The 26,433-nt window shown below is 48.8% G+C and overlaps 1 protein-coding gene across 1 annotated transcript in view; it reads right to left on the bottom strand.

Annotated features, from left to right (window-relative positions):
• KCNK12 (potassium two pore domain channel subfamily K member 12) overlaps window positions 1-25,706 on the bottom strand; it is a 52,116-nt gene extending 26,410 nt beyond the window's left edge. The window contains exon 1 of the mRNA XM_081068416.1: window positions 24,101-25,706. Within this exon, the coding sequence (XP_080924542.1) occupies window positions 24,101-24,491 (391 nt within the window). The 5' untranslated portion in view covers window positions 24,492-25,706. The remainder of the gene's footprint in view (window positions 1-24,100) is intronic.
• Window positions 25,707-26,433: the final 727 nt, after the last annotated feature.

Genomic DNA, 26,433 nt, shown 5'->3' with positions numbered 1-26,433 from the left:
AAAATAAGACCTAGCCAGACAGTCAGCTCTAATGCATCTTTTGGAGCAAAAATTAATATAAGACACAGTATTTTATTATATTAATATATGACATATATTAATATATTACATTATATTAATATATTACATTATATTAATATATTATATTATATAGACACAGTCTTATACTATAGTAAAATAAGACCGGGCCTTATATTAATTTTTGCTCCAAAAGACACATTAGAGCTGATTGTCTGGCTAGGTCTTATTTTCGGGGACACAGGGTAGTATATTGCAGACCCTGTCACAACCACCATTACCATCACCACCACCGCAACAAAGAGCAACAACCCTACCACAATAAGCACAGAATTTTTTTTCTTTTTTTTTTAAATCTCTGATCACTACAGTGTCACTTTCCTTACTTGCCTCCCAGTGGTCCATGTGGGGATCGAACCAGCAACTTTGGTGTTATTAGCACCATACTCTAACCAATTGAGCTATCTAGTCACCCCAGGGGGTTTATGGTTTTAAAGGTCATTTTCAACACAGTTTACCTTTCCTCCCAACCATCTATGCGGTGAGTGCTATTATCTTGTTTTCAGATGCACAATCTGCGGTTCTCAAAGGCATGTATAAGGCAAGAAAGTGGGGGAGGTGGTATCGGAATTGGGGTCAGTGACCACACAGTGGCTGACCCTCCCCTTGCAGGTCTCCGATCTTGGACAACACTGTGTCTGGGACTTTCAGAGCAGAAACCCATGGGAAACTCAGTTGGGCCCCTAGGTGCACCTGCCCTGTGGCCAGCCAGGTTCCCCAGAAAGCAATGGGCTGTATTCTGCCAGGCATGTGCTCTATGGGCTCTTTGGGAAAAAGAACAGAGAGAGGATGAGGATGGTCATGGGCGCTGGGCCCATGGACTGGTCCTGGGCGCTGGGCCAGCAAGCTAGGGCTGGGGGATGGGTCAGGGCCTCCTTCTCTTCCCTACTGCTGTGATTCTGGAGGTCTGTAACAGGATGTGTAAGTCTCTGTTTTCCATCTCTCTGCCTACAAGTGAAACATCGTCTACCCAGCTTCAGTTCTCATAGCCACTTCTGCCTCTGATGGTAGGAGGGCCGGGATTCTTGCCACCAATGAGCTAGAACAATGCCCCATCACTGTTCCTGGAATCAGGGGCCCCCCAGATGTGGTGCGAAGTCCCCAGGGCCTGTCTTCCCTCAGCTTTTGGTGGCAGTCAAAAGCCAAGCAACATTCTAGAAACACCACCACCAATTTCACCTCTCCTTTTGGACTGACTCTACTATCTCAGAAGAAAGCAAAGACTGACCTCTACCCTGACGATAGACACACAGACACGCCAGCATTCCCCTTGCACTGCCCTGTCTTCCCACACCCTCCCGTGGACACACACAGCATGTTGCAGGGGTCACTTGAGGCCAAAGGAATTCTCATCGTCTCAGTTCTTGGTGAAGTCCCAGCCTGTCCTTCCAGGAAGCCTTGTAGCCCAGGGAAGCCCTGGCACCTCTGTGAGGGGCCCCCACTGCATCCGCTCTACATGACAGGGATTGCTTACTTGCTGAGAACAGCAGCTGGGGGTGCCTTTCTCTTTCAAACCCGTAGAGATGGCTAGCACCATTATTCCCAGTGTTCTCAGTAAAACACATCAGTCCTGTGTACTTTCTTATCTGAGTAAGTCACAGATTGCAAAAGCTGAAATTGCATGTGATTTGTTTTAAATGCACTTTGTTGGCAGACGTGGGCTCAGCATGAGCACTCTGTAGTTTTCCAGCCTCTTAAATGGTCCCCCCGCCCCCCCGTAGCTAACATATACCATGCACTAAACATAACCCAGCCCCTTTCCACCCCCCATTCGACCAAGGCCCTTCTGGGGGGGCTCTGCAGGCTAGGTCCTGTGGGAGATGCAATTGTGCTTCTGACAAACTATGGCACATCTTCTCCAAGGAATACTGTGCTTCCAACAACAGGGATGCTTTAAAAAGTTTATTTCTATGTTACGTATCAATACATGAAAAGACCCCAAATTTTTGTCCAGAAAAAAGAATTATCTCCGGAATTCTATTTTAGTGGTGGAAATGCGGGGATTTATTTTCTTTCATTTCTTTGTGCTTCTCTCTTTTTCAAATGTTCTATAATGAGCATATAATAATTTAATGAATTAAAGATATTTATTTTGTCATTATTTTTTAAAGGCAGGGTCTGAGAGTCTGGTGGGGAGGGAAGTCATATATGTGTGGTCAGATCATCATTGGCAGCAACTGAAAAAAGAAGGAGGATCAGTGTAGCCTGAATTATTAGCATCGGCTCTGCAGAGGAAGTAGCTTTTGAATGCTAAGGGGATTTTGCGTAAGTGAAGGGGAGAGGGCAGGACAGGGTATTCTGCGCAGAGGTGTGTGTGGTAAAGACCCAGAAGTATACGACACCCGGTCTTGTGTGACAAGAGCTGAAAGTGCAGCAAGGGGAGTGTTACCGTGTTTCCCCAAAAATAAGACCTAGCCAGACCATCAGCTCTAATGCGTCTTTTGGAGCAAAAATTAATATAAGACCCAGTCTTATTTTAATATAATACAAGACTGGATCTTATATAATATAGTAAATATAAGACCGGGTCTTATGTAATATAAGACCCGGTCTTATTTTAATAAAATATAAGACTGTGTCTTATATAATATGATAAGTACCTTATATTAAGTTTTGCTCCAAAAGACGCATTAGAGCTGATGGTCCGGCTAGGTCTTATTTTTGGGGAAACAGGGTAGCTACACTCATACTTGGAGGGTTTGTACAAACTTGGCCAGTTTGTAGAAGCCTGGAGGAAACCCAGGAGGCTACTGACAGAGGATGGACCCTTTGGGAGGTCTGTAGACAGCTGGATATCCTTCCCTCATTTAGTCATTTAAGTACCTTTTATGTCTCTAAATTCCTCATTCAGGCAGCACCAAGTTTGCCAATGGGAAGGGTGTGGGGTTGGGGGTGGAACGGCAGAGGAGGCAGGGACACATGGATTAGAATCTCAGTTCTGTCACTCACTGGGTCTTTGATCTGAGAAAGCCCTTTAACTTCTCTTTGCTTCTGTTTCCGCATCTGTAAAGTGAGGACAGAAATTGTACGACTTTGGGGCCGGCCCGGTGACTCAGGTGGTTAGAGCTCCAGCCTCCTAACTCTGAAGGCTGCCGGTTCGATTCCCACATGGGCCAGTGGGCTCTCAATCACAAGGTTGCACGTTTGACTCCCACAAGAGATGGTGGGCTGCGCCCCCTGCAACTAACAATGGCAACTGGACGTGGAGCTGAGCTGTGCCCTCCACAACTAAGACTGAAAGGACAACTTGACTTGGAAAAAGTCCTGCAAGTACACACTGTTCCCCAATAAAGTCCTGTTCCACTTCCCCAATAAAAAAAAAAAATCTTTAAAATTATACCGACTTTGACAGGATGGTGGTGAGGAGTAAATGAGATAAAGTATGTGAAGCATTTTGCACAGGGCGTGGAAGTGTTGGCCATTTGCACTGTTCGAGAACAAGGAACAGAATTTCTAAAGACAGGGAATAAGGAAGAATGGAGAAGAGGAAGGTGGTAGAAGAAAAATCCCAGACTGAATTTCACTAAGCTTCTTTTTTTTTTTTTTGCTTTGGATAAATAATTTGCTCAGGAGGCCAGCTGGCATTATCTACATGCTTTCTTGGGGAGGAACCCACCCCACATTAATCTCCCAGAGAAAGAGACCACTGTGGACAGGCAACAGCTGTAAATGACTCAACACATAAGTGCCCCAGGAACAGCTCCCCGCTTCCCCCATCCAAAACATTTCCAAGGGCTTTCCAGGGCCCAGAGATGTGGGACCCATTTATCTGGCTTGGACTCCTCCAACTCTGCAATTACTGCAAGGGTGTCTGAATCTATTTGTTCACTGGGTATTGTTCTCAGACATAATAACATTCTCCTACATGCTCATGCTATTAGTTTCCAAATATACGTAAAAGTAAAACCATTAATGCATTTAAAAGTGGTATTGAATTAATTCAAAGGGCTTTATATCAATATGTATTTTCCCTACTAATGGATTTTGAAAGTATATGTAACTTCTATCACATGGGTTCTATAAAAATATTTCTAGCATTTAAAGTGGTCCTCAGATTTTAAAAGGATGGTAGACTTCTGGTTGAAGATGATCATCTAATCACCTAAATTTATCTGCTCTCCCTGTAAGACCCTATTAAAATAATGGTAAAAGAATATAAAGGTGTAAACCAGCAACACCACTGAGAATGGGGAGGGAGCTTTCCAGTGGATGAGGAATTTCAACATGCTTCTGGAAGACGGACAGCAGGTGGTGGGTACAGCTCAGAGAGGTGGGTACAGCTCAGAGAGCGCAACAGCTGAGGAGGGGAAGGACATGAAGTGCCTCAAAGAACCCTGGGAAACACCACATAGACAATGGCAGGCTGCTCACGCACTGACCTACAGAGAAGCTTCAGTCTACAAGTCCTACCTATGCACACTGAGTTTCCAGTCAGATTTTCTATTTTTAATTCTTAAATATGAATGGACAGCCAGAGCTCAGACATCTGAGAAAAGCCTGTGACCTCTCTTTCTCTGTTCTCCTCCTAACTTAGCCACTCCTTCATCTTTTAGACACTAAGGTTCAGTCTTCAGATCTCTTCTGGGTCCCATGATCACTCCCCAGGACTCAGTGGTTCCAACCTCACTTACGGAGTTTAACAAAATACTAATTCCTAGGCCCTACTCCCAGACAGTATGATGCAATTGGATGGGAGGGGGAGCCAACCTGGGAATTAAGACTTCTTTTCATCCCCCCCCACTCCAGTTCAAGCCATTGTTTCTCAATCTAGTTGTGTAGGACTAGCTCCCTGGCCCATGCTGGTATTATGAGCCTTGCACTCCCCCAGGCTGAGGGGCAGTTGGTTTGGGTGCAGCAGCCCCCAGCAGCCCATAGCAGCCTCCGGCTGCTCTTTGCAGCCCAGCTCCAGGGAGAGCTGTTGCTCACAATCTTAGCTGTAGAGGGCGCAGCTCACTGGCTCATGTGGGAATCAAACCAGCGACCTCGGCATTTACCGGCATGGAGCTCCAACTACCTGAGCCACTTGGCGGGCCTGGAAACTAAGACTTTTTAAAGCTCTCCAGGTAATTTTAACATGTAGATGCAGCCAGGGTCATAACCACTGCCCTAGTTGATCTTGGGCAGGGCTTTAAATAACACTTATGAGTGGTTCTCATCCCTGCCTGCACATTAGAATCATCTGGAGAACTTTAAAAAATATCAATTCCTAAGAGTGCTTCCCCAGAGATTTTGACTGAATTGGTTTAGAGTCAAGTCTGAACACTGATTTTTTTTCTAAGTTTTTTAAGTGATTTTAATACCACTGTAGCCAAGGTTAAGAACCAGTGGTCTACAGATCACAAATCCCAAATTTGTATCTCAGCCCTGACCTCTCCCTTGAGTTCTAGACTTAAATATCCAACTGCATAACTGATATCCAACTTGAAGTCTAAGGGATATCTCAAAATTAATATTTTCAAAACTAATTTCTTGATTCTCCTCTTCCTTCCAACCACTCTCCCCTCTCCCTTGATTCAACGCCCCCAGCACCTTGATTCTACTATAGCCTTCCTCATCCCAATAAATGACAAGGTCAGTTGGCTCAAATAGCAACTCAATTAAAAGTCTTAGAGTCCTTTTAGATTCTTTTCTTTCTCTTATATCCTAAATCTACCTTCAAAACATATCCAGAATCTAACCACTGACTTTTGCTTCAGGACATTAGGGAGGAGATGGATCCAGACTTTTCTCCCACCACCAACAATTAGGAAACTGGAAAATAATCTACAAAACAATTATATTTAGATACTGGAAAACAGTATAGGATTATCATCCCTGAGAGAAGGGAAGCAAACAACGTGAGACCTTGGTCTCACCCTGGTTTTCTGCTAGAGGCAATTTTCAGACCGCAGTAGAGTAAGACGGGGAATCTAAATAGAGCCCAGAAATCTTGCTGAATTGAGGAGACAGAGATTTAAGTTCAAGGAGGGCAAGGAAGCTAAAACAAAGGCAGTACTTGCAGGGTAGTGTACTGGAGAGGAAGAAACTAGCAAGAGAAAGAGCTCCAGAAATTTGCATAGGGGTTCTGTTGAACCTTTGGCTGAATAACAATCCTGTGCAAGTATAGGGTGAAACTCAAGACCAAGAAAATAACAACTTCTAGGAAAGAACAATTGCCAGACCTATAAGCCAAACAATTCCCAGATCTCTCACAGATCCAGAAATCACTCTGCCAGGGTCCCAAGGTTTTACTAAACACACAAGGCATTCAGTAGAGACCCCATAAAGGTTATGCCTTAATAGTGTGGCTTTTCCCAGAGAAAAGGCTCCTTTATATCTGCCTTTAAAAAACTTAAAAGCAAACCTGGAAAAAATAAATACATCTATAAATAACAACTTTTGCCAGCACACAGTCCAACCTTTTTTAATGGACTACAACTTAAGCATCAAGAATAAAATTCACAATGTCTCTAATAAAAAATTATCAGACATGTAAAGAAGCAGGAAGATGTAGTCCACAAACAAAAGAAAAAAATCAATCAATAGAAATAGACCCAGAAATGCTAGAGACTGGGAAATAAACAACAAAGACATTTAAACAGCTATTATAATTGTGTTAAATATGCTTAAGGACATAAAGGAAAAGATGAACATAATGAGGAGAGAAATGGACAGAATAAAAAATAACTAAATTGAACTTCTAGCGATAAAAAAATGTCTGAAATGAAAATTTCACTAGATAGGATTAACAGTAGATTCGACACTGCAGGAAATAAAGACTGAACTTGAAGACACATCAATAGCAACTATCCAAAATAAAGAGGAATAGTAAAGAAGACTGAAAAGCAAAAAAAAGCAAAGCTAAGAGCCTCATTTACCTGTGCGATAATATCAGGTGGTATAACATATGTGTGATTGAAGTCCAAAAAGAGATTGTGGGGATAACAGTATTTGAAGAAAATGTCAGAAATGTTCCAAAATTGATAAAATTTATAAATACACAGACTAAAGAAGTTCAATAAGCCCAAAGTAGGATAAACACAAAGAAAACTAGACCAAAGCACATCAAAACCAAATTGCTATAAAACAAGAATGAAGAGAAAACTTTAAAAGCATCCAGAGGGAAAAGGCACGTTACTTACATATAAACAAAGATAAAAATCATAGCCTTCTTTTCAGAAACCATGTAAGCTGGGAGAAAATCTTTAAAATACTGAAAGAAAAAACAAAAACAAAAGAACTATACTTCCACCTAGGTTTCTATACCCAGTGAATATGTCTTTTCTGAAAGATCTAATCACTTCTCCCTGGCTCTGCCAATCATATTCTGGTCCAACTCACCATCATCTCTCACGTGGAATATTTCAAAACTTGTTTCCATGCCTCTACCTTTCCTCCCGTACAGTTTTTTCTTGAACAGTAGCTGGAGTATTCTTAAAATATAAGTCAGATCATCTCATTCCTCTTCTCATAACCCTCCAGTGGCTCCCCATTTCACTCAGAGTAAAATACAAATGACTTGCCATCTGACTTCACATTCTAACACTCTCCCACTTGACCCTTCTCCAAACACTATTCCAGACACACTGATCTCCTAGCTGCTCCTCTAACAAACCACGAAAGCTCCTGTTTAAGGACTTTGGCACTTGCTGGAATAATCTTCCTCCAGGTAGCCACACGGCTCACTCCCTTGCTTCACTCCACATCTTTGCTCAAGGGTCATGTCATCAGAAAACCTTTTAGATCACCCTGTTAAAAATAGCACCCATTTCTATCACTCTCCATTCTCTAATCTTTCTTTTTTCTTTTTCTGTAGCACTTATCAACATAAGATGTTTGTTTGTTTGTTTGTTTGTTGACTGACCATCTCTCCTAACTAAAATGTTAGCTCCATACAGTGGAGAAATTGTCTATTTGTTCACTGCTGTATATAGTATGTGAAATTAGAAACATACACACACACACACAAACACACACGCACGGCATCCATACCTCAAAATTTATGGAGCTTTCCAGTTCTGGACTCCTTGATGCACAAAAACATTTTGGTTCCCTGTACTTTGCTCAAATGGAGCAAAGAGGAGTTCTAAATGACATGTGTTTTCCTACTGTGGCACCATACTGGGGATGGAAACACTGGAAACATTACAAGGGGGAAGAGCGAGGGCCTTGCAGATGCTGGCTCACTGATCATATTACATAGAGAAGTTGGGCCTCCCCTGCAGGGTCTGAATCACCTCTTTCCCCTCTCCACCCTGGGGAGGGGGTTAGGGTAAGGAACTGGGATAGAATTAATCAGTACTCGGCTCCAAGTCTGCAGCTAGGGTGCCATTCTGTCATAAACAGCCATACATAAAAAAAAAAAAAAGTTTTATGTAAAAACATTTAAAAAGAAATAAAGCAGAGATGTAGTTGAAGGTGAAGGTAATTTTAGGGACAAAGATGCAATGCATTAAGGTCACTGCTAAATACCAACCTCTGTTGCATTCTTGCTACCCGCCCCCCCCCCCCAGTGCCTCTCTCACCTGCAGGACACAGGAGGCTACTCTAAGGAACCTCTGAGCAGGGAGGGGAGGCCTGCCAGCTGAGCCCAGCTCTGGGGAAGGGGATCTCTCCTCCAGCCTCAGCCTGACTTCACCCCTCACCTCATGTGTGGCTGCAGTCTCCTCAACAACCTTCATCCCAAATCTCTAGATGCATTGTAGAGATCCCCAGGCCCACAGCCCCTTTCCCTGGATCTGCCTGTGTGGCCTTGATGTCAAGAAATGGAGCAGGAACAGAGAGCAACACACCCAAGATTAGTGCAGGTCGTGTTGAGTCCTATTGAGTGCCAATCACTACATCCTGTCATTTGGCTCCTGAAAGCATTTCTCACAGCGTCTCTCCTGCTCCTTTCCAAAGGCCACAGGATCCCTGGCCCCTATCCCTATCCCCAACTCACTCTGCATATAAACATTCAGCATCCTGGGTTGCCACATAAACAAATGAGCAAACATTTATTGACCCTCGACCTACTATGTTAGCATCCTCCCCACAACCCTGTGAGGCAGACATCTCTGGGAAAAAGATTTATATATATAGCTGCTTAGTCTAACATGCCAAATTCTGCTACCTCTTTGTTTGAAGTGTGTCCACCAGCAGCTATAAAGTAAAATTATAACTCAAAAACCATGAGACACTTAGAGATCATGAAGAAACAATACACATTGGCAATCCTTTTGAATGAATTTGGAATCACACTGCAGTTCAGAGCTGAATATACAAACTAAGTACACACTTCTCAAGGATTCACCACCCATAGAGACATGTAAGCTCCCCCACAAAGTGGATGGGACAGCTGGTAGTGGGCTGATTTAAATGTTCGAGGTGAACAGCCAAAACAAGGGATTTCACAATTATCTGGTTGTTCCCAGGCAGTCTAGAGACCAACAATTTAGACTAACTAGATACCTCACCTAATGGTGTAACTATATAGTGACTATCAGCCAGAATGCTGGTCTAAAACACTCATCATCACATTACACTCTTGCTCAAGAACATCTAATGGCTAAGCCTTATTACTCCTAACGGCCAAGTTGAAACATTTCTGTCTGGCTTTCAAGGCCCTCCAATATGACCTAGAGCTACTAAACCAGTTTTACCTGTTATTGTTCCCTAACATGCCTATGGAGGCTGGTCCTGACCTTGCTCACACTGTTCCCCTAGCCTACCTGGAAGCCAAGAAGTGGCATCAAACACTGGAATAAGCAACAGACCTGGGGTCAGAGACCTCAGCTCAGGGTCCAGCTTTGCCACTCACTGTGGGACCTCAACCCAATTATGTATTAATAAAAACACTAGCTTACATGAGAGTGCTTATTGAACACCAGGGCCAGACTAAGCACCTACATTGTCTCGTGTAATTCTCCCAGCAAACATGTGAGACAAGCACTATTGTTACTCCTACGTTATAGATGTTAAAACTGAAGCTTTGAAAGTTCATTCATTTGTTCAACAAACTCCAGGTACTGTGCCAACCAATGGGAATGAAACTATGGATGAAACAAGAACACTGCTTTCATGGAGCAGGGAGTGGCCAATTAGGCAACACACAAATACATGAGCCAGATGGTTTATGAAAGTGGTACATGCTCTAATAAGACAAGGAACTGCAATGGTTGTGGCTGGAGGTGAGTGGGGGATACTACTATAGTCAGGGTGGTGAGGGAAGGCTCCTCAAGGGTGACATTTTTAGCTTTAGACATCGAGGCTTGAATGCAGTTCAGAAATCAGCCATGCTAAGTGTCATGGAACAGTGCTCCAAGAAGCATGAACAGCAAATGCAAATGCCCTGAGGCCTAATAAGTCCAGTTCGATTGTTGTGAGTTGAGCAAAAAGCAGTACCAATAAGGGGCGGGGCGGGGTGGGGGCGGATCATATCATGCAGGGCCTTGTAGGTCATGGGAGGAGTCAGGTTTCCTGTAATGGGAAGTCCTTGAAGGGTTTCAAGTACAGGGAGGACTTGATCTGATTTACACCTTGAAAGATCTCTTTGCTGTGTGGAGATGAGGTTGTCAAGACGTAGGGAGGAAGCTGGGGGTTGGTTAATAGGTGATTTTGCGGCCCCAGCAGTGGACGATAGTGGTGGTTGGAGTAGACTGGTAGAGACGGGCATGGAGATGTGGGCATGACATCGGAATGTATTTTGCTGATTGAACTGAAGGGATTTGATGATGGATAAGATACAGAAGGTGAGGGAGGAAGAGGAATCAGGACAGTTCCTCTTGTGGGTGCCATTTATTGAGATGAGGAAGGCTGGGATAGGACAGGAGTCAAGAGTTCTATTCTGGTTTTTCTGAGGTTTGACACATATTAGACATCTACATGGAGATGTCGTGTAGACAGTTGGACCTATGGTCTTGAAGCTTAGTGTGGAAGACTGGGGTTATTCACCTGAAAGCCATCAGCAGATAGATGGGATATAAAGCCATGGGTGTGCAGGGATCAGAGTTTGCCAACCTAACATATGCGGCTTTGGCATAAGGGTTGTTTTGAGCGGAAGCCAATGGAGAAACAGCAGACATAAGAAAAGCGTTCTACCGTTCTCCTATCTGCCTAAATGTAGGATATAAATTTCCCTTTGTGAAGATGTCCCCCCTCCCTTCAACTGTACCAGAAAGAGAAGAACAACTCTTAAATCACCAGAGACACTCGGACCACCCTGACACTGCAGGAGGCCACTGGGGACCTTACAGGAGCAGACTCAGAAATGTGGCGTGGACTCTTGATTGACGCGGATCCAGGAGAGAAGGGAAAGGAGAAGGGATCTTTGTGGACTACTCTTTTGAGAAGTTTTCCTGTAATGGGGAGCAGAGAAATGGGAGGTAGCTGGAGGGTGATGCAGGGGTCATGGGAGGGGTCTAATAAGAGGGAAGAAAATACAGCCTGTTTACATACTAATGGAGGACAAATGAACAATGCAAGGGGACTGGGTAATGACAAGAACAGAGTCCTTGGGAAAGTCAGGGGGACAGGACCCAGTGAAGCAGGCATTTGAAAGTGGACAATTCATTTGCTGTCTTAAGAGAGAAAGCAGCTCCACATGATGAGTGGATTTGGGGGTGAAGCTAAGAGCGTCCCTGTCTGATTACTTTTATTTTCTCAATGAAGTATGAGCAGAGAGTGAGGGGTATGGGAGGCTGGCGGTGGGAAGAGGGAACACAGTAGGAAGGTAATAGGAGAGTCCGCCAATTGGAGCATCCAGCTGGTACCCAGAGCCTCTGATTTAAAAGTTGGACCAGTCAGCATATTTGCACGGTTTTCTCGGTCACATTCAGCTACTTAGGTGCAGGTAAGGAATAGGTGAAAGCTGGCATTTTGATGGTGGCAGAGTGGGGACAAGGGTATATATAGTACAGGAGAGAAGGACAAGGACGTTAAGAGTCCTTGCTGAAAGAGTATAAAATCTAAGGTGGATTAGAAAAGAAGTGAGGCCCCAAAGATGATGGAAATGTAAGAGTAGGAGATTGCAGGTCTTGTGGTCCAAGGATTGTTCTATTAGGGTAATAGAGGAGACGAGCTGGAGGGACAGGAGGTGGTGGTCAGAAGGAGAGATGTTTATAGTCAAACACTTTGAAGGCAGTGTAGTTACCAGTCATGGCAAGACCATAGGTAGAACATAGTACCTCCTGGAGCAGGACTGAAGAAAACATTGTTATAGATGAGATGGTAAAAAAAAACACGTGAGCTCCGAGTCTTGGATGCGTCATGCATGGGAGACTGGAGAGGGGTGGGGGGAAGGCAGTGAGTCTGACTTCTTCAGTGAATGGATGGGAGACCTGCCCCTGGTCCTCAGCACCTCTCCCTAACTGCTGTATCACACTGCAGTTGTCTCTTGGTGATGCAGATTTCTTCACTCTTAAAATGGAGACTTGAAGAATGCCCACCTGCCTGGGGGAACAATCCCCCTGCCCCGTGTAACAATGCGTATCAGAGCTGTGGAAGGCCCTTTCTGTACGTTAGGCACACAATCCCGTCTTCAGCTGGCCTGACCAACTCAATCAGTCGGGCAGCATACGACCTCCTGTCGTACACGCTTCTGAATTGCCCACTGGGTCGCGTTTTGCTCACACGTTTGACCACAGCCCCTTGACGTTAGGGGCTGTGCTGCTCTGGGGACCTGCAGCTTGTATGACGGTGGCAATGCTAGTCAAGAGGACTTGTGCCACTGCTGGGTTCCTGACTCGCTGGTTGTATGCTGCACCGCACCTTAAATGCACCTGGGCGCTTGATTACTTACAGAAAAACCCTGGAATGAATTCCTTCACAAACTGAAGTTTTCTTTTACAAGATGAACCATCCTCTGATTTGTAAATAGGGATTTTCACATTTTACTTTTTCTTAAACGGGTGCCGAGGGAGAGTAGAGAATCTGGGAAACAGCCCTTCATGCCACAGATATTCCTGGAGCCCCTCGCATGTGCCAAGCCCTGTGCCAAGCACTGGGAGACACAGCAGAGAACAGAAGAGCCAGGCCTCCGGGGGCCCAGAGTTCCACGTCAGCCCTGCTAAAGGCAGGGTCCTCTTTCCTGCCTGCTGCCTGAGGCTTCCAAACCTCCCTCAGAACTGGCTCACCTGCCATCTCAGCTTTCCTTCCTTGCCCTCCATTTAAAAATAGAATCCAATAATCAAAAACTGCCTGGTCTCCAAAATGCACCCTGCCCCCATAGGAAATGCCAACAAACAACATGGGCAGAGTTTTGTGTTTTCCTTTCCCTCTCAGCCTGGGCTGTCCCTGCAGCATTCCTGGCAGATACTGGTGTTAGTAGTTCAGAATTCAGAGCATTTGGCAGCCAGGAATGAGATCGTGGCCATTTGGAAAGGTTTAGGGAGAAGTCACACAGAGTGGAATTTGGGGTTTGTGTTTATCTCAACTGTAACTTTCCAGAAAGCTGGGATACCTGATTCCAATAAAAGCCTCCCCAAATATTTTTGGAGGCATTGTGATGGTGCTGGGTAGTATGGATGGAGGTGTTTTCTTTCCTCGTTTGAGGAATTGTGTTTAGTTACTAGTAAAAGTTGTGTCCCATTTTTGAGCCCATATCTGGTTTCTAAGGGGTGAGCCAGTGCAGGTGAGAGACACGGTGGAACGGAACGACTGGGTTACGAGGTAGAACTCAGCAGGGCCTCCTGAGGGCTTAGGGCTTTGGTCAAGGCGGGGCCGAGGGGGAATCTGAGTCAGGGGGAGTGTGGGAAGCCTGGCCTCCTCGTTCAGGACTGAACTTTTCCTACGACACCTGGGGCCATAGGAGCTGAAGCTTACAATTTTCAGGTTTCGTTTCACTCTAAGGTTCTGCCGGGCCTTCGGCAGGGTAGAACAAGGACCAAGCTGACTCAGAGAGCCACGGAGACAGCATTGTCAGCCAGGGGAGCCCCAGCCAGAATGAGCTGGCTGCCTGCTGCACACCTGCCAGCGGAGCGGCTGAGAGATCGTTAACCCAATGGTCCAGCAGAGGGGCCAGTGCACAGCCCAACCCTCTGGCTCCAGGGCCTGGGACGGGGAGCAAGGCACTGGGAAGTTCCTGGAGACCAACCTGAGCCCAGCCTTGTCTATTCTTTTTAAAAATTATTTCCATCAGTCCAAGGTTTACAGTTACATTCATTTATTCCATTCAACGTATATTGATTAATCACCCACTTTATGCCAACCATTATGCTCCATGATTTACAGAAACTACCACTTTGCTTGAATTATCTCCGTCTCCAAACACAGTGCCCATTTCATAGCAGTCATTCAGGGCCTAGCTAGTGCCATGATGGCTATTCCTGTTATTCATGTGGCAGTGACAAGCACTGCTGAGACCTAGCTCCTGACCTGAAAGAGGAGGAAAGGAAAGGGATTTCTGACACCTACTGTGTACTGGGTCCCGTGCCAGCTTCCGACATAACTTACCTCACTGAACAGAGGCCTGCATGCTTGCCAGGAAAACTGGCGTAGAAACAAGGAATTATCACAGCTCTGGGGGCAGAAAGAGGGGCTTCACGAAACGCCTCACTCTAGAGGCCCCATTTGAGCTGGGCCTTGAAGACCAACTTTACTCAGTAGAAAAATTAAGAGCATGGGAAGCACGTTCCAGGTGGAGAGAACAGCACAAGCAATGGCCCAGAAGCTTAAAGTGCCTGAGTTTACTGGTTGGGGCTGTGGCGGGGAGTGTGAGGGGTGGAGTGGGGCAGGGGGTGAAGGGGCATGGCCAGAAGCTAAGAGAGACTACCCTGTTTCCCCAAAAATAAGACCTAGCCGGACAATCAGCTCTAATGTGTCTTTTGGAGCAAAAATTAATATAAGACCCGGTCATATCATATCATATCATCATATCATACCTGGTCTTACATTATAGTAAAATAAGACCGGGTCTTATATTAATTTTTGCTCCAAAAGACACATTAGAGCTGACTCTCTGGCTAGGTCTTATTTTCGGGGAACCATGGTAGAGAGGGTGGTACATTGGCAGGTTCTTGGTTTCATCATTTCCCTAACATCTGGGCAGGTTTGCCGCCAGGACGTGACCTTGGGCAGAGTCTCTCACAAACCAGCTGGCCCTCGGAAAACCCAGTCCTGAGCTGGATGTGCCCTCAGACTTTCCTGGCTGGTGTGCTCCAGTGCAGACCTTCTGGTTGTTTGGTTTTCTCTTCTCCTCTCCATGTCCACTGCTGCTATTCCAAGTGCACGGCTGAGGGCCCTCAGGGCTCCCTCTCTGGGCAGGCGCTTGGTGCAGTGGGGCTTCAAAGCTCCCTTCAACACAGGCTCCAGAGCTCTAGTGAGCTCTGCACAAAGCACCATGCTCGTCTACCCTCTTCCGTCTGCCTGGCAGCCTCCCTTGCAGAGAGGTGCAGGGATGGGAAGGATGGAAAGCAGGCAGCCCTCGGTGCAGAGTAGCCATTGCGGCTGCAAGGAGCACAACACAGCCAAATAGAAGTCCCTAAACTGTGCTCCAGTGCTTCTCTCACAACCTCATCTTCTCCTCCTCCAGCCCTCCCCCCCAACAGACCTGACTGGGCTGTGATTCTGCCCCCGCTGAGGTAACGCTCAGGGGCAGCAGAGAGGATGCTGGGCAGTCAGGAGCCCTGAATCCTCTATCCTGCCATTGACTCGCTTGTGGTGGGACCCCAGGCAGGTTGCTTAATCTCTCTGAGTCTCTCTCTCCATCTGTGAAATAGGGTAATAGCATCCTCATTGCTGTTCCAGGGTTTGGGGGAGGTGCGGAGGACCATGGGTGAAACACAGGAAACTGGCAAGCAGGACACGTGTGTGTGGGGAGGCAGTGCCACCAGTGATGTTTCAATCATGCCCTTGCTCCCCAGACAAAGGTCCTGCTGCCAGCATGGTGGGGTCTGGTAAGAGGAGGTGCGGGCAGGGCCTGCAGCCCCTGTCCTGCTCCAGGAGGCCTCTAATGGACAATGCTTTCTCCACTCATCAGGGGAGCTGTGGTAGCCCCTGGGTGAAAGGTGAGGGGTGAAGTCTGGGCCTGGGACCCGGAGCAGCACCCTGGCTCCCACCACAATGGGACTGTTTGCCCCAGTGCCACCCCCCGAGACCTGCACTGCAGTCCTTACGTCAGATCCACCTGTGGCGCTGGGGGCCTGGCCTCCGCCACCTCTGGCCTCGCTGCTGGGCTCAGCTCCACCACCTCTCCCTAAGTCCAAGCATGGCCAAGGGGCCCCAGCCCACCTGGAATCCAAGATGGTGGGCAGGCGGTGGCTTCCCAGGGCCCTGTCCTGGGTGTGGGGAGCAGAGAAGCATACTGGTTTAACCCTCCACTTAATCACTTGTTCAGTTATTTGCCAGCTATGTTCTTTAAAAAGATTGCAGGGCACACATACGTATGTGAGGAATTATTAAGACATTCTAGTAGAGGAACCAAAGAAAACGCCGTTTAAAAAGCACCCTCCCAGGCCAGTTATGTAACAGTGTCAGACAGCAAAACACCCCAGAGACAGTGGCCACTGAGAGTGCGATGGGTGCCACACTGCAGGGGTGGGAGCGACCCAGAGGGTTGTGCACAGAGTGCTGTGGCTGGGTGAACTGCAGGGGATGAACAGTGCCTCGATTTCCCTCCTGTGCAGCGAGCAGCACAGCGCTCACCAACGGGGCTAGCCCAGCTCTGGGCAGCTAACGCTTACGGAAGGCTTGCCAGGCCTGTACACAGACTAGCTCACTCAGTCCTTCAAGTTACCCCATGTGGCAGGAACCATCGTTATCCTCACTTTACAGGGCAAACCTGGGTAAGGAGAGGTACGTCCACTCGCCCAGAGCGCACAGCTTGTAAGTGGCAGAGTTGGGACTGGAACTCAAGCTTAGGGAGGAGGCGACACTCACAGACAGAGTCCAGAGCAGCCTCCAGCTAAGCCACCTGTGGCTGCCAGAGGAGGCCTAGCTTCTCCTGAGGAAGAGCTCGACCTGGCGATTGGCCAGGGGAAGGCAGGTTTTAGAACAGAACTTCTGGGGCCAGCGCTTGACAGCAGTGGTGGCAGCCAAGAGCTGGCTTGGGGTGAGGGCCAACAGTCTTTGGTTCTGTCCCCACTCTCTTCCAGCATCTCCCATGTACTGTGAAAAGGCTTTTCTTCATCCCATGGAAGGTTCTATGACCTCATATCCTCAAGACCCTCTGCCTCCCCAACCTTCCCTGCATAAAAATCCTGCCATTCTCTTGGGTGAGGTCAGAGGCTGAGACTGCCCAGTGGGCCCCTCTCAGCCTCACACATTCTGGTTGTCTGGCTGGCAGCCCCTGTCCCAGCCCTGGATCCTGGGAAAGTCAGTGGAGCTAGGCAGAAGCAAAGGGAGGACCAAAAGACAGAGGGAGACCCAGGGCGGGGGGTGACCCCAGGAACACAATGGCCTTTTGTTCTCTCCCAGCTCCTGAGTCTGAGGCAGCCACACAAGGGCAGGGAGAGTCCCACTGCATTTGGTGGGGGCTCTGGACTCCATCTTCCAACACAGACCTAAGGCCCTGGCACCACCTTCACATGGAGCAGGAGCTTTTCCCTGGAGGACACCTCCAAGGCACTGCACTGACTGTGCCGCTCCTCAGAAGCCCCACCTCCTCTCTACAAGCTCTTCTCTTTCTCCTGGATGTACTGTTTAACGCTCCCCTGCTGGGAAGCCTGGGACCTGCTCAGAAGAACCATGGTTGGAGGATCTGGGTCTATACTTGTCCCATCATTTGCAGGGGCGGGGGAGAGAGAGAAAGAGAGAGAGAGAGAGAGAGAGAGAGAGAGAGAGAGAGACCTTGGCAGTATTCAGGAAACTCTTCCAGGGCAGGGCAAGAGCTCAAGGCTTGAGGTCACGGACCTCAGAGTCCATACAGGTGAGCTCCAGATCTCAGAAAACGCCCCTCTGACTTGCTGTGTAACTTTAGGCAATGTCTCCCCCTCTCTGAACCTTTTGTAAAATGAGGAACAAGACTAAGTTAGCTTCTTCAAGTTGGTCTTGGAGGATATCTAGGGCTCCTAAAAGAAGGCTTTGGGGAGTACACGGCATCCCAGGGGAGGCCCAATGGGCAAGGCTCTGGCCCCCACCCCTAGTTAGAGCAGCTCTGCTCCTGTCTGTTTTCTAACTGGGCTGTGTGTTGGCTTTTGTTGACAAAATGGTCTAAATACTTGGGAACAGTCCTGGAGGATTCTATGGTGCTATCCAGCTACAATACCCTAGGGGTAGATCTTTGCTCAATGTGGCACGATTCTGGGCTATTCCAGGCTGGGGCCCCTGGGCACAGTCAGGACAGAAAGGAAAACTGCTCTCCCTCAGCTGGCTTGGCCCAGGAGTAGGGGCAGACTGTCCCTAGAGCACAGGGGACAGCAGGGAAAAGGGTCCAGGTACACTTCTCTCGCATTCTGGAAACTGCTCCAGCCTGTTGATCCTTCCTGCCCTTTTCCACTCACCCAAAACTTCCCAAAGGAAGTGGCTTTTTCTTTAAAGCAAGGGAGACTAAAGACCCTGAAGCCACAGCCTTGGTGGGGGTGGGGTGTGGGAAGGGGCAGCTCAGCCCCTGGGACTGAGTACAACCTGGAGAGAACCAAGTGGATTTGTGGCCTGTTTCCATGGAACAATTAGCTGGATAACGGTCCAATCTCTGCTAGGCTTTGTAGAGGTGTAGGCTCAGCTTGGGAGAGACCAGGCAGCCCCTCGCTCCAAAGAGGTCGGCCACGGAGGCATGAAGACAGCTGTAGCCATTCACTCAGCAATTTCACTGCTAGGAATTCAACCCAAGAAGATATTACAGAAAGAAAAGGCTATCTGCATAAAGATGAGCACTGTGGCATTACTCAAAATAGTCCCCAACAGGGACTCACCCAGCTACTCAGCAATAGGGGCAGTAAATTATAGAACATTCACCAAATGGGACGCGTATTGTGCACCCACTAAAATTAGCATGTGAAGGCTATGTGTAAACATGGACACATTGATGATAACATTTTAACAAAAGGGAAGCAGTTTGGCACAGACCAGTTTATTTCCTTCCTTTTCCCTACAAAAGGTATGACAAAGAACTGCAGGGGAAGGAAGGAGTTAGGTTAGGGCACAAAGGAAGAGTTAGGTTAGGGCAGTTGGACCATGAATGACTTGTTGTCTTAGTCATTGAATAAATAATTATCGAGTGTTTACTATGTGCTGGGTCCAGTGCTGGGGGCTGAGGATGGAGCAGTGAATGAGAACACATTTCCTGCTCTCCATGTTTCAAATTGAATGCTATATTCTTTTCCCTAAATGTCCTTCAAAGTTGTCATAGCATCATCTTTCAATACAAAATAGTTGGTGAGGGAAATAAGTGAGGAAAGGTGCTCTTCTCCTGGGTAATGTATTTCACTCCTGGTATTAGAACCACTTCCAGCTGGATTGCACACATGTTAGAAGAAAGTCCCAATGTAAATGAGGTAGTGACATTTCGGTCTTATAATGTTTCCTTTGAAGCAAAAACAACAACAAAAAAAATTAAATCCACGTTACAAAAGAGGAAAAAAGTTAGGACTTGTTACTAATCTCGCAGCTGAATAATTAAGTGTGCCTAAATCTGAAAGTAGCAAGCTAAATTATGCAGTGCCAAAAGTGACAACTCTTATAGCTACACCCTCCCATCTATAGCGGCATGGTTTTAGCTGTATAGCTGAAATATGCTGCCAGAAAACCTAATAAAAGGAAGCAAAAATATTTCTGTTTATATCAAGCTGCCATTTGAGAAAGACTTTCAAATATGTTCTTCCTTATGTGTAAGTCTGACAGCAGTTGCATAATTAAAACCCCAGTGGAGAGTTTCCTTTTAATCTTTTCAAAGTAAACCAGTAAAACATCCTTTAGGATGTCAAATGATAGATTAATACTCTTTGGATTGCTTAAATATTTTTGAGCTAGAGCACTGCCTCCAAGAATATTGCTTAGTACTAAACGAACACAAGCTGCAATCTTTCTCTCTAGGAGCTCACAGGGGCTGCAGATAACGGCACGCCAAAGGCCACATGTGCATATATAATGAGTTATGCTTGTCTTGGATTTTGTTCAGTGGAGGGACGAGTAAAAGGGCACATTCACATGAAAACAAACTTGATTTCAACCCCTTGGGGATAGGTCACATAGCATAAGTGGGAGAAATAATAATTACCCAGGATTTTAGTTCAGTGTAAGCAATCAATTGAATAATTTAGACCACAAGGTAGATTTTTATTTTGCTTGAGCTATTCAGGTTGACTTTCTATACAGGCTTAGCTACTGCAGGACAATCACTGGCAATTTTCTCACTGGTTCTGTGCCATGTAGACACACAAACGGCCTAGCTCTGGATGTGGGACTCTGTTCAAGCCAAATGTCAGGACAAATACTGCATCTCCTCATGATGTTCCATCTAACCCTCAGTACTCACAGCCACACCTGAACTTTTCCTCTATGCCTCCCTTTAGCTGAAGGCCCATTCCTGTTCTTTCTCCCCATCCCCTACACACACATGCAAAAGAAGGCTGCAGGAGAGCAAGTGGCTTCTGTCCTCGGACCAGCAGTTACCAGAAAGTCTCCCACTTGTTAGCATTCCAGTCTCTGACCTTCTTGGTTAGATCTTGTCTTCCCAGATATCTAAGACCTGCCAGATGCTTTTAGTCAGTATAACCTCTAAGATAAGTCTGTTCCTTCGAGTTTTCTCTGGACTTAATCAGTTGTTGGCCTGATAACAGATCGGTCTTTCTGCCCAGCCCTCTTCTCTCTTCTTCTCCTCTCTTCTCTCCTCTCCCCTCCCCTCTTCTCTCTCTCTCTCTCTCTCTCTCTCTCTCTCTCTCTCTCTCTCTCTCTCTCACACACACACACTATTAAATACTTCAGTCTCAAACAAGAATGTGACTACTAATTATACGCATGAAATCTGTAGAACAAACATTGCCTAACTTGGATTCTAGACCCAGCTAAACACCTAATTAACTGTGAGTTGAGACAAGTCTCCTAACACTGCATCACATGGGATTGGACAAAAGGCTCCCTCCTTGTTCTAACCATCTTTAGTAAGGATAGCCAAGATATGCCACCAACGGCCCATACTGGAAGGTGCTTTAACCTTTGCCTTGTAGAATAAACTTTAACTTTTCAAAATATAGCACCGGATCTGACATGCACAATACATCATATTTATGGAATGAATGAAGGAAGGGTTTCTATACTAAACTCTAGATGAGTCATTTAGCTGGGTCTACACAATACACACACACAGAGAAAAATGTCCACACTGTTGCATGGGCCATTCACGCTGTGACATTCACTGATCAAATAAAACTGAGTGCATGCTAATTTTCCTCTTTACTGGATGAGGATCCTGACTGTCCATTTTGGACTCTTTGGCTCCCTGAGTTGCTGAATCCATAAAAGCTGAATCCAGTAATAATGATAATTGTCTCAGGGCATTTAAGGGGAAGGAACTATATAAGCAGAAGAGAAACTGACATAAGTAAGTCTTTACTTAAATGTCAACCAAGTGCATTTTACAAGAGAAGGCTAAAATGACAATCGTGCTATTTTGGAATTCAGCAGAACTTATCTGACCAATTTGAACCACTACCCCAGACCATGACAGTAGGTAGATAACAGACAGAGACCCTGCTACTTGTGCTACTATCTTGGTACCCCTGCAAAAGGCTAGTTCAATGCTGAGCTGTCCACAAGCTAGTCTTGTCTTAGTGCAGCTCCCTCAGAGATGAATGTTTTCCTGTAGCAGATTTTGGAAACAATGTGCTGGGTCATTCGTAACACAGCCACATGCTTCAGCCCTCCTACACTGCTTGGCTACATCCAAAAACACAAATCAAGAAAGAGAACGTAGTTCCTTTCCACTTGACTAAATAACAGCCATTCCTGCCAGGAGATTAAAGGCTGGGGCTTGGAACAATTTGCCAATACACTGACTTGATTTTGTGCAAAGAGCTGAGGGAAGCTTTAGAAGCTGTGGCTGGGCAGTGAATGAAGAAATTGATAGGAGTTCATCAGAGAGACAAAGAGACCACAGGTCACTGGAATAGGGCTCCATCTGGAAAAACTCACAGCCCATAGGGGAAGAGGACACTGCTTTCCCTTTGCCTTTGAGTTCCATTAGGAACCCAAAGCCAGAGCATGTCACTGGGAGAGAAATGCTGTGGCTGTGCACAACCCATATGTGCACAGGTGTGCCTCTAGGTGGAAGAGAGCAAAAGGGTGCTTACAAGAGGAAGAGTGCAAATCAATAATGAGCTATGAACACATGATGTCATCCTCCAGGACTAAGCATCCTAGTACTTTTAAAGCACTTAAAAAAAACTCTAGTTGCTATAGCAACTTGATGCAGCCCTTAGAAGGGGATTTTTTTGAAGGGGTCATTTTATATCTTCAATCACCATAACAACATGATATAGCTTTTAAAGCGTATTTTTATCCAATTTATGTGTGGTTTGGAATTGGGCCATATTTGCCTTTTTTATTTAAAGTAATCATATAAAGCATGACACATGAAAAATCACTAAAGGAAAGGAAGCCCTTTAGTGGACTATACATACACACTCAGAGAGACCTCTCTATCTGCTCTATCCTGCACATGGCTGCCATCTTTCTGCCTCCCAGCAGCCATCTGACGATGGCTTATGCTGGTCAGTTAATCCATGTCCCTGTCTCTAAGCAGCGTATCAAGCCAGCCCAGAAGCCACCCAAGGGAAGGTGTGCCTATGAAATCCCTCACTTCTCAACCCAGTGAATCCAGCCTCTTCCTCCAAAACCACCGGGACACTGTGCCTTGGGGTGACGAGGGGTCCCACCAGTCAAATGCCTTCTCCTACCCTGGGACTCCAAGCAGGAGTGGATGGGACACACATAAAATCTTGCCCAAGTGAAAATCTTGTATAAGTGATGCACTCTGTACAGTAACTGGGAAGGAGGTCTGTTTCATGCGACACCCAGGGCCCAGGGAGAGAGGAGGGGATGGCAAAAGTAGGTGAGAGGACAAGAAGAGATGGTAGATGTGGAATGTGGAGCAGTGGTGGGTCCAGGAGCCCTCCAGGAGAAGCTCAGAAGAGGGATGAAAGTGGGAGAAGGGGAGAGCTTCAAGGAGTATTTACAACGCATTTTTTGCAAGGTTGTGTATGAAACCATGAACTGTTTATGCCAAAAATTAGGGAAAGGGATGATGGAAAGTATAGAGAAACTACCCTTCCCTCCACCCCAGCTACCCCTTGGTGCAACTATTGGTTGGAAAGAATGACAAGACAACAAAGAGAGGTGAAGAAATTGAAGGAGACGATGGGGGGGGGGCGGGGGGGGGGTGGCGAGGAGAAGGGGTAGAAAGCCAAGGGACTGGGGGGCAAAACAAGAGTGGCTGAAGTCCTGGCCTCCAAGTCTCACGGGCTTTTCTTTGAGGAGGGGGCGGTGTAGACTGTAGGGGAAGCGTGTGGGAAGGAGATCTCGCAAAAAGATTTGGGGAAAGTGGTCGCATTTCCCTGGGGAAAAGGGCTAGAGGTTGTTGAGGAGAGAACGCATGGAAAAAGGGGGGAAAGAGAAAGCGGGAGAGGGGGAAAGGGAAGTGGAAAGGGGAAAGGGAGAGAGAAAGGGGAGATAAAAAAGCTGTGAGTGGAAGTGAAGAGAGAAGGGGCTTTCCAAATCATTTGTAAAAGGACACTGAGACCCAGGGGGTGTGAGAAATAGGAAGGCAGCCGCAGGCCTTTGGCACCTGTGCTCACAGGAGGAGAAAACTGAGGCGCACAGAGGGTCGGAGCGGGCAAGTGCTGGCGCGCGGGCGACCCCCGGTCTGCCCAGTGCCCGCAGGACACTTCTCCCCATTTGGCCGCACTGCCAGGCGAGTCACCTGGGTGAGCGCCAGGATGGCCCTTTCACGCCACCTTCCGCGTCGAAATCCAGTTAAGAGAGAGAAGGGCAGGAGGAGGGGGACGGGAGGAGAGGAGCGGGTGAGACTAAAGTAGGCGATGGGCTATCAGAAGAGAAGGGGGAGCGGAGGGGCGCAGGAAGGGCGGCGGGAGACAGGCGCGGGGAGGAAACGCGCGCGGGGCGCGCCGCTCACCTATGGTTGACACCACCGTGCCCACGAAGTAGAAGGCGCCGGGGAAGTCCCAGCGCGGGCGCAGCGCGTCGGCCCGGACGCCGGCGGCCAGCGCGGCCTCGTAGTGCCGGAGGAAGGCGCGCAGCTCGGGCTCGGCCACGCCGTGCGCCGCGCTGAAGTTGCGCAGCGTGGCGCCCCAGCGCGCCCGCGCCTCCGCCTCGCCCGGGCTCTCCAGCGCCGAGAAGACGGTGGCGCCCGCCACCAGGTAGAGGCCGATGAGCGCCGCCAGCAGCACGAAGCGGCCCGTGTCCTCGTTGAGGTGCGAGCGGCGACAGCAGCAGCAGCAGCAGGAGGGGCGCGGCAGGCGGCGGCGGCAGCGGCGGGGCGGGGGCCGAGGGCTGCGGGAGGACATGGTCCGGAGCTCAGCCCCAGGGCCGGGGCGGCGCTCGTGGCCCGGGCCGCGACATCCCCCCCACGGGAGCAGAAGCGTGAGGATGGTGGCCCGTGGTCGGGGGCGCCGCGGAGCCCCTCGCCGCCTTCCCGGAGCCCGGACGGCTGGGTGCCTCCGCCTGCTCCTCGGCGCTCAGGCCGCACACGGGTCCCGCGGGCCTTCCGGCGCCCGGGCCGGGGCGCGCCTCTCCCCGCCCCGACGCCTCGCGGGCTCCCGCGTCTCCTCAGCCGCCGCCCTCGGGCGCGGGGGTCTGATGCTAGGCCCCTGCCTCCTGGTGGCTGGCGTCGGCGGGGCCGCGGGCCTCATGCTCCTCGCCAGACAGGCCGCGGGCTGCGGGGGGCGGGCTGGGGCGCCCGGGCGCCTAGGACGGGGCCGCGGCGGCAGGGCGCACAGAGAGGCCCCGGGGGCGTCCCATGAGGCGCTCCCGGCTCTGCGGCTCCCGGGCTCGGCTGCACGAGCAGTCCAGCTCCCGCCCCCGGGCCTGACTTAGCGGCGTCGGCTTCCGAGCCTCAGAACCGAGCCGAGTCGGGGGAAGCGCTCCCTTTCCATCGCTCGCCGGAGAGCCGCGCGGCACGGAGAGGCGGAGTCACCGGCGCCCGGGGCGGGGTGTGGGGTTGGGGGGAGTAAGGCAGGGCGGAAAGGGGTGGGGAGTTGCGCTGCTGCGGCTCCTGCGGGTCGTTCTGGCGGCACGAATGCGGGGCACCGAAGCAGGTGTCCGGACCGCAGTGCTGGCTACCACCCCACCGGGGAACCCCGCTCGGCCCCTCCCTGCACTTCGGTTCCAGAATCCCTCCCTTATCTCCAAGCTGCCGCCAAACTTTGCTCAACTTGATGGTGCCCTGCGGTCTCAGGGGCTGGGGGCGGCACCACACGACTCCGCCGACACGGGGGTTTCTCTGGCTCCAGTCTGAAGTTTAAGTTCCCTCTTACTCGCTTCTTCCTGGATCCATCCGCAGCGCCTGGTCTCAGATGGTTCTTTTGGGGAAATGATCCCGCTTGGAGAGGCGTGGGGGCGGGGTCACTGGGCTCCGGCGACCCAGGAATGAGGGCGTCTCCCCGGCTCTCCCTGAGCGGGCGGCCGGCGTCAGCACCGCGGACAGCGCATCTGTGCCGCAGCCGCCGCAGGAGGCTCTAGGGCTGCGGGGCCCGCGGCGCCCCGCGAGGCCGGTCACCCTGCCGGGCTGTGCTCCCCAAACGCACTGTTTCCCTTTCTACGTGCTGCGTGTCTCCCCAGTCGGAGGCCGGTGGGATCGCTGAAGCAGCGTGCTGACAGGGCGGGGATGCTGCAGAATGGAGACAGGAGGAGGCTAGAGCCAGTAGGGAACCAAGGTGCCCCCGGACGAGGAAGCCTTTAGGCCCACCGTCTGCTTGGACCTCCTCTGGCCAGTTTGGCTCCCTGGCACCTCCAGCCCAGCGTTGGGGAGTCTGGATGAGAACCTGGCTGCGACAGGGTGGGTAGAGGAAATGTAAGGGGAGCTACCTAGCTGGCTCCCCTCCACCCAGGCTGGAGGCGGGGAGGATGGGGTGCTCTTGAGCGCCGGGGGAAATCGTCACCCCTTCTGCCCTTCCGCGACCGGGAAACACCAAGGGTGCTCTTCGCTGTCGCGGAAGCTTCTCTGCCAGTGGGTCTCAGGCCACCTTAGACGGGGCCACAAAGTTCTGTGGTGAGGACGCCCTTGGTACAGAAAGAAACCCATCCTCTTCGGACAGCTGGCCCATTCCCCTTCCACAAGCGGGGGGCCCCTGGTGATGATGAGATGACATAGATAACAGAAAATAAAAGGTAATGCGACTGTGCTTACGTACCCTCGCTGGGTGAACTGTGGCAAAACGCAGACCTGGCCCTCCACCTTAAATACCTGGCCTCCGCCATAGAAAACACTCAAACTAAGGTTGACCCAAA

The sequence above is a fragment of the Rhinolophus hipposideros genome (assembly GCF_964194185.1).
Source record: "Rhinolophus hipposideros genome assembly, chromosome: 12".
NCBI lineage: Eukaryota > Metazoa > Chordata > Mammalia > Chiroptera > Rhinolophidae > Rhinolophus > Rhinolophus hipposideros.
Note: the sequence above shows the minus strand (reverse complement) of the source record. Positions and strands in the feature narration are given on the sequence as shown.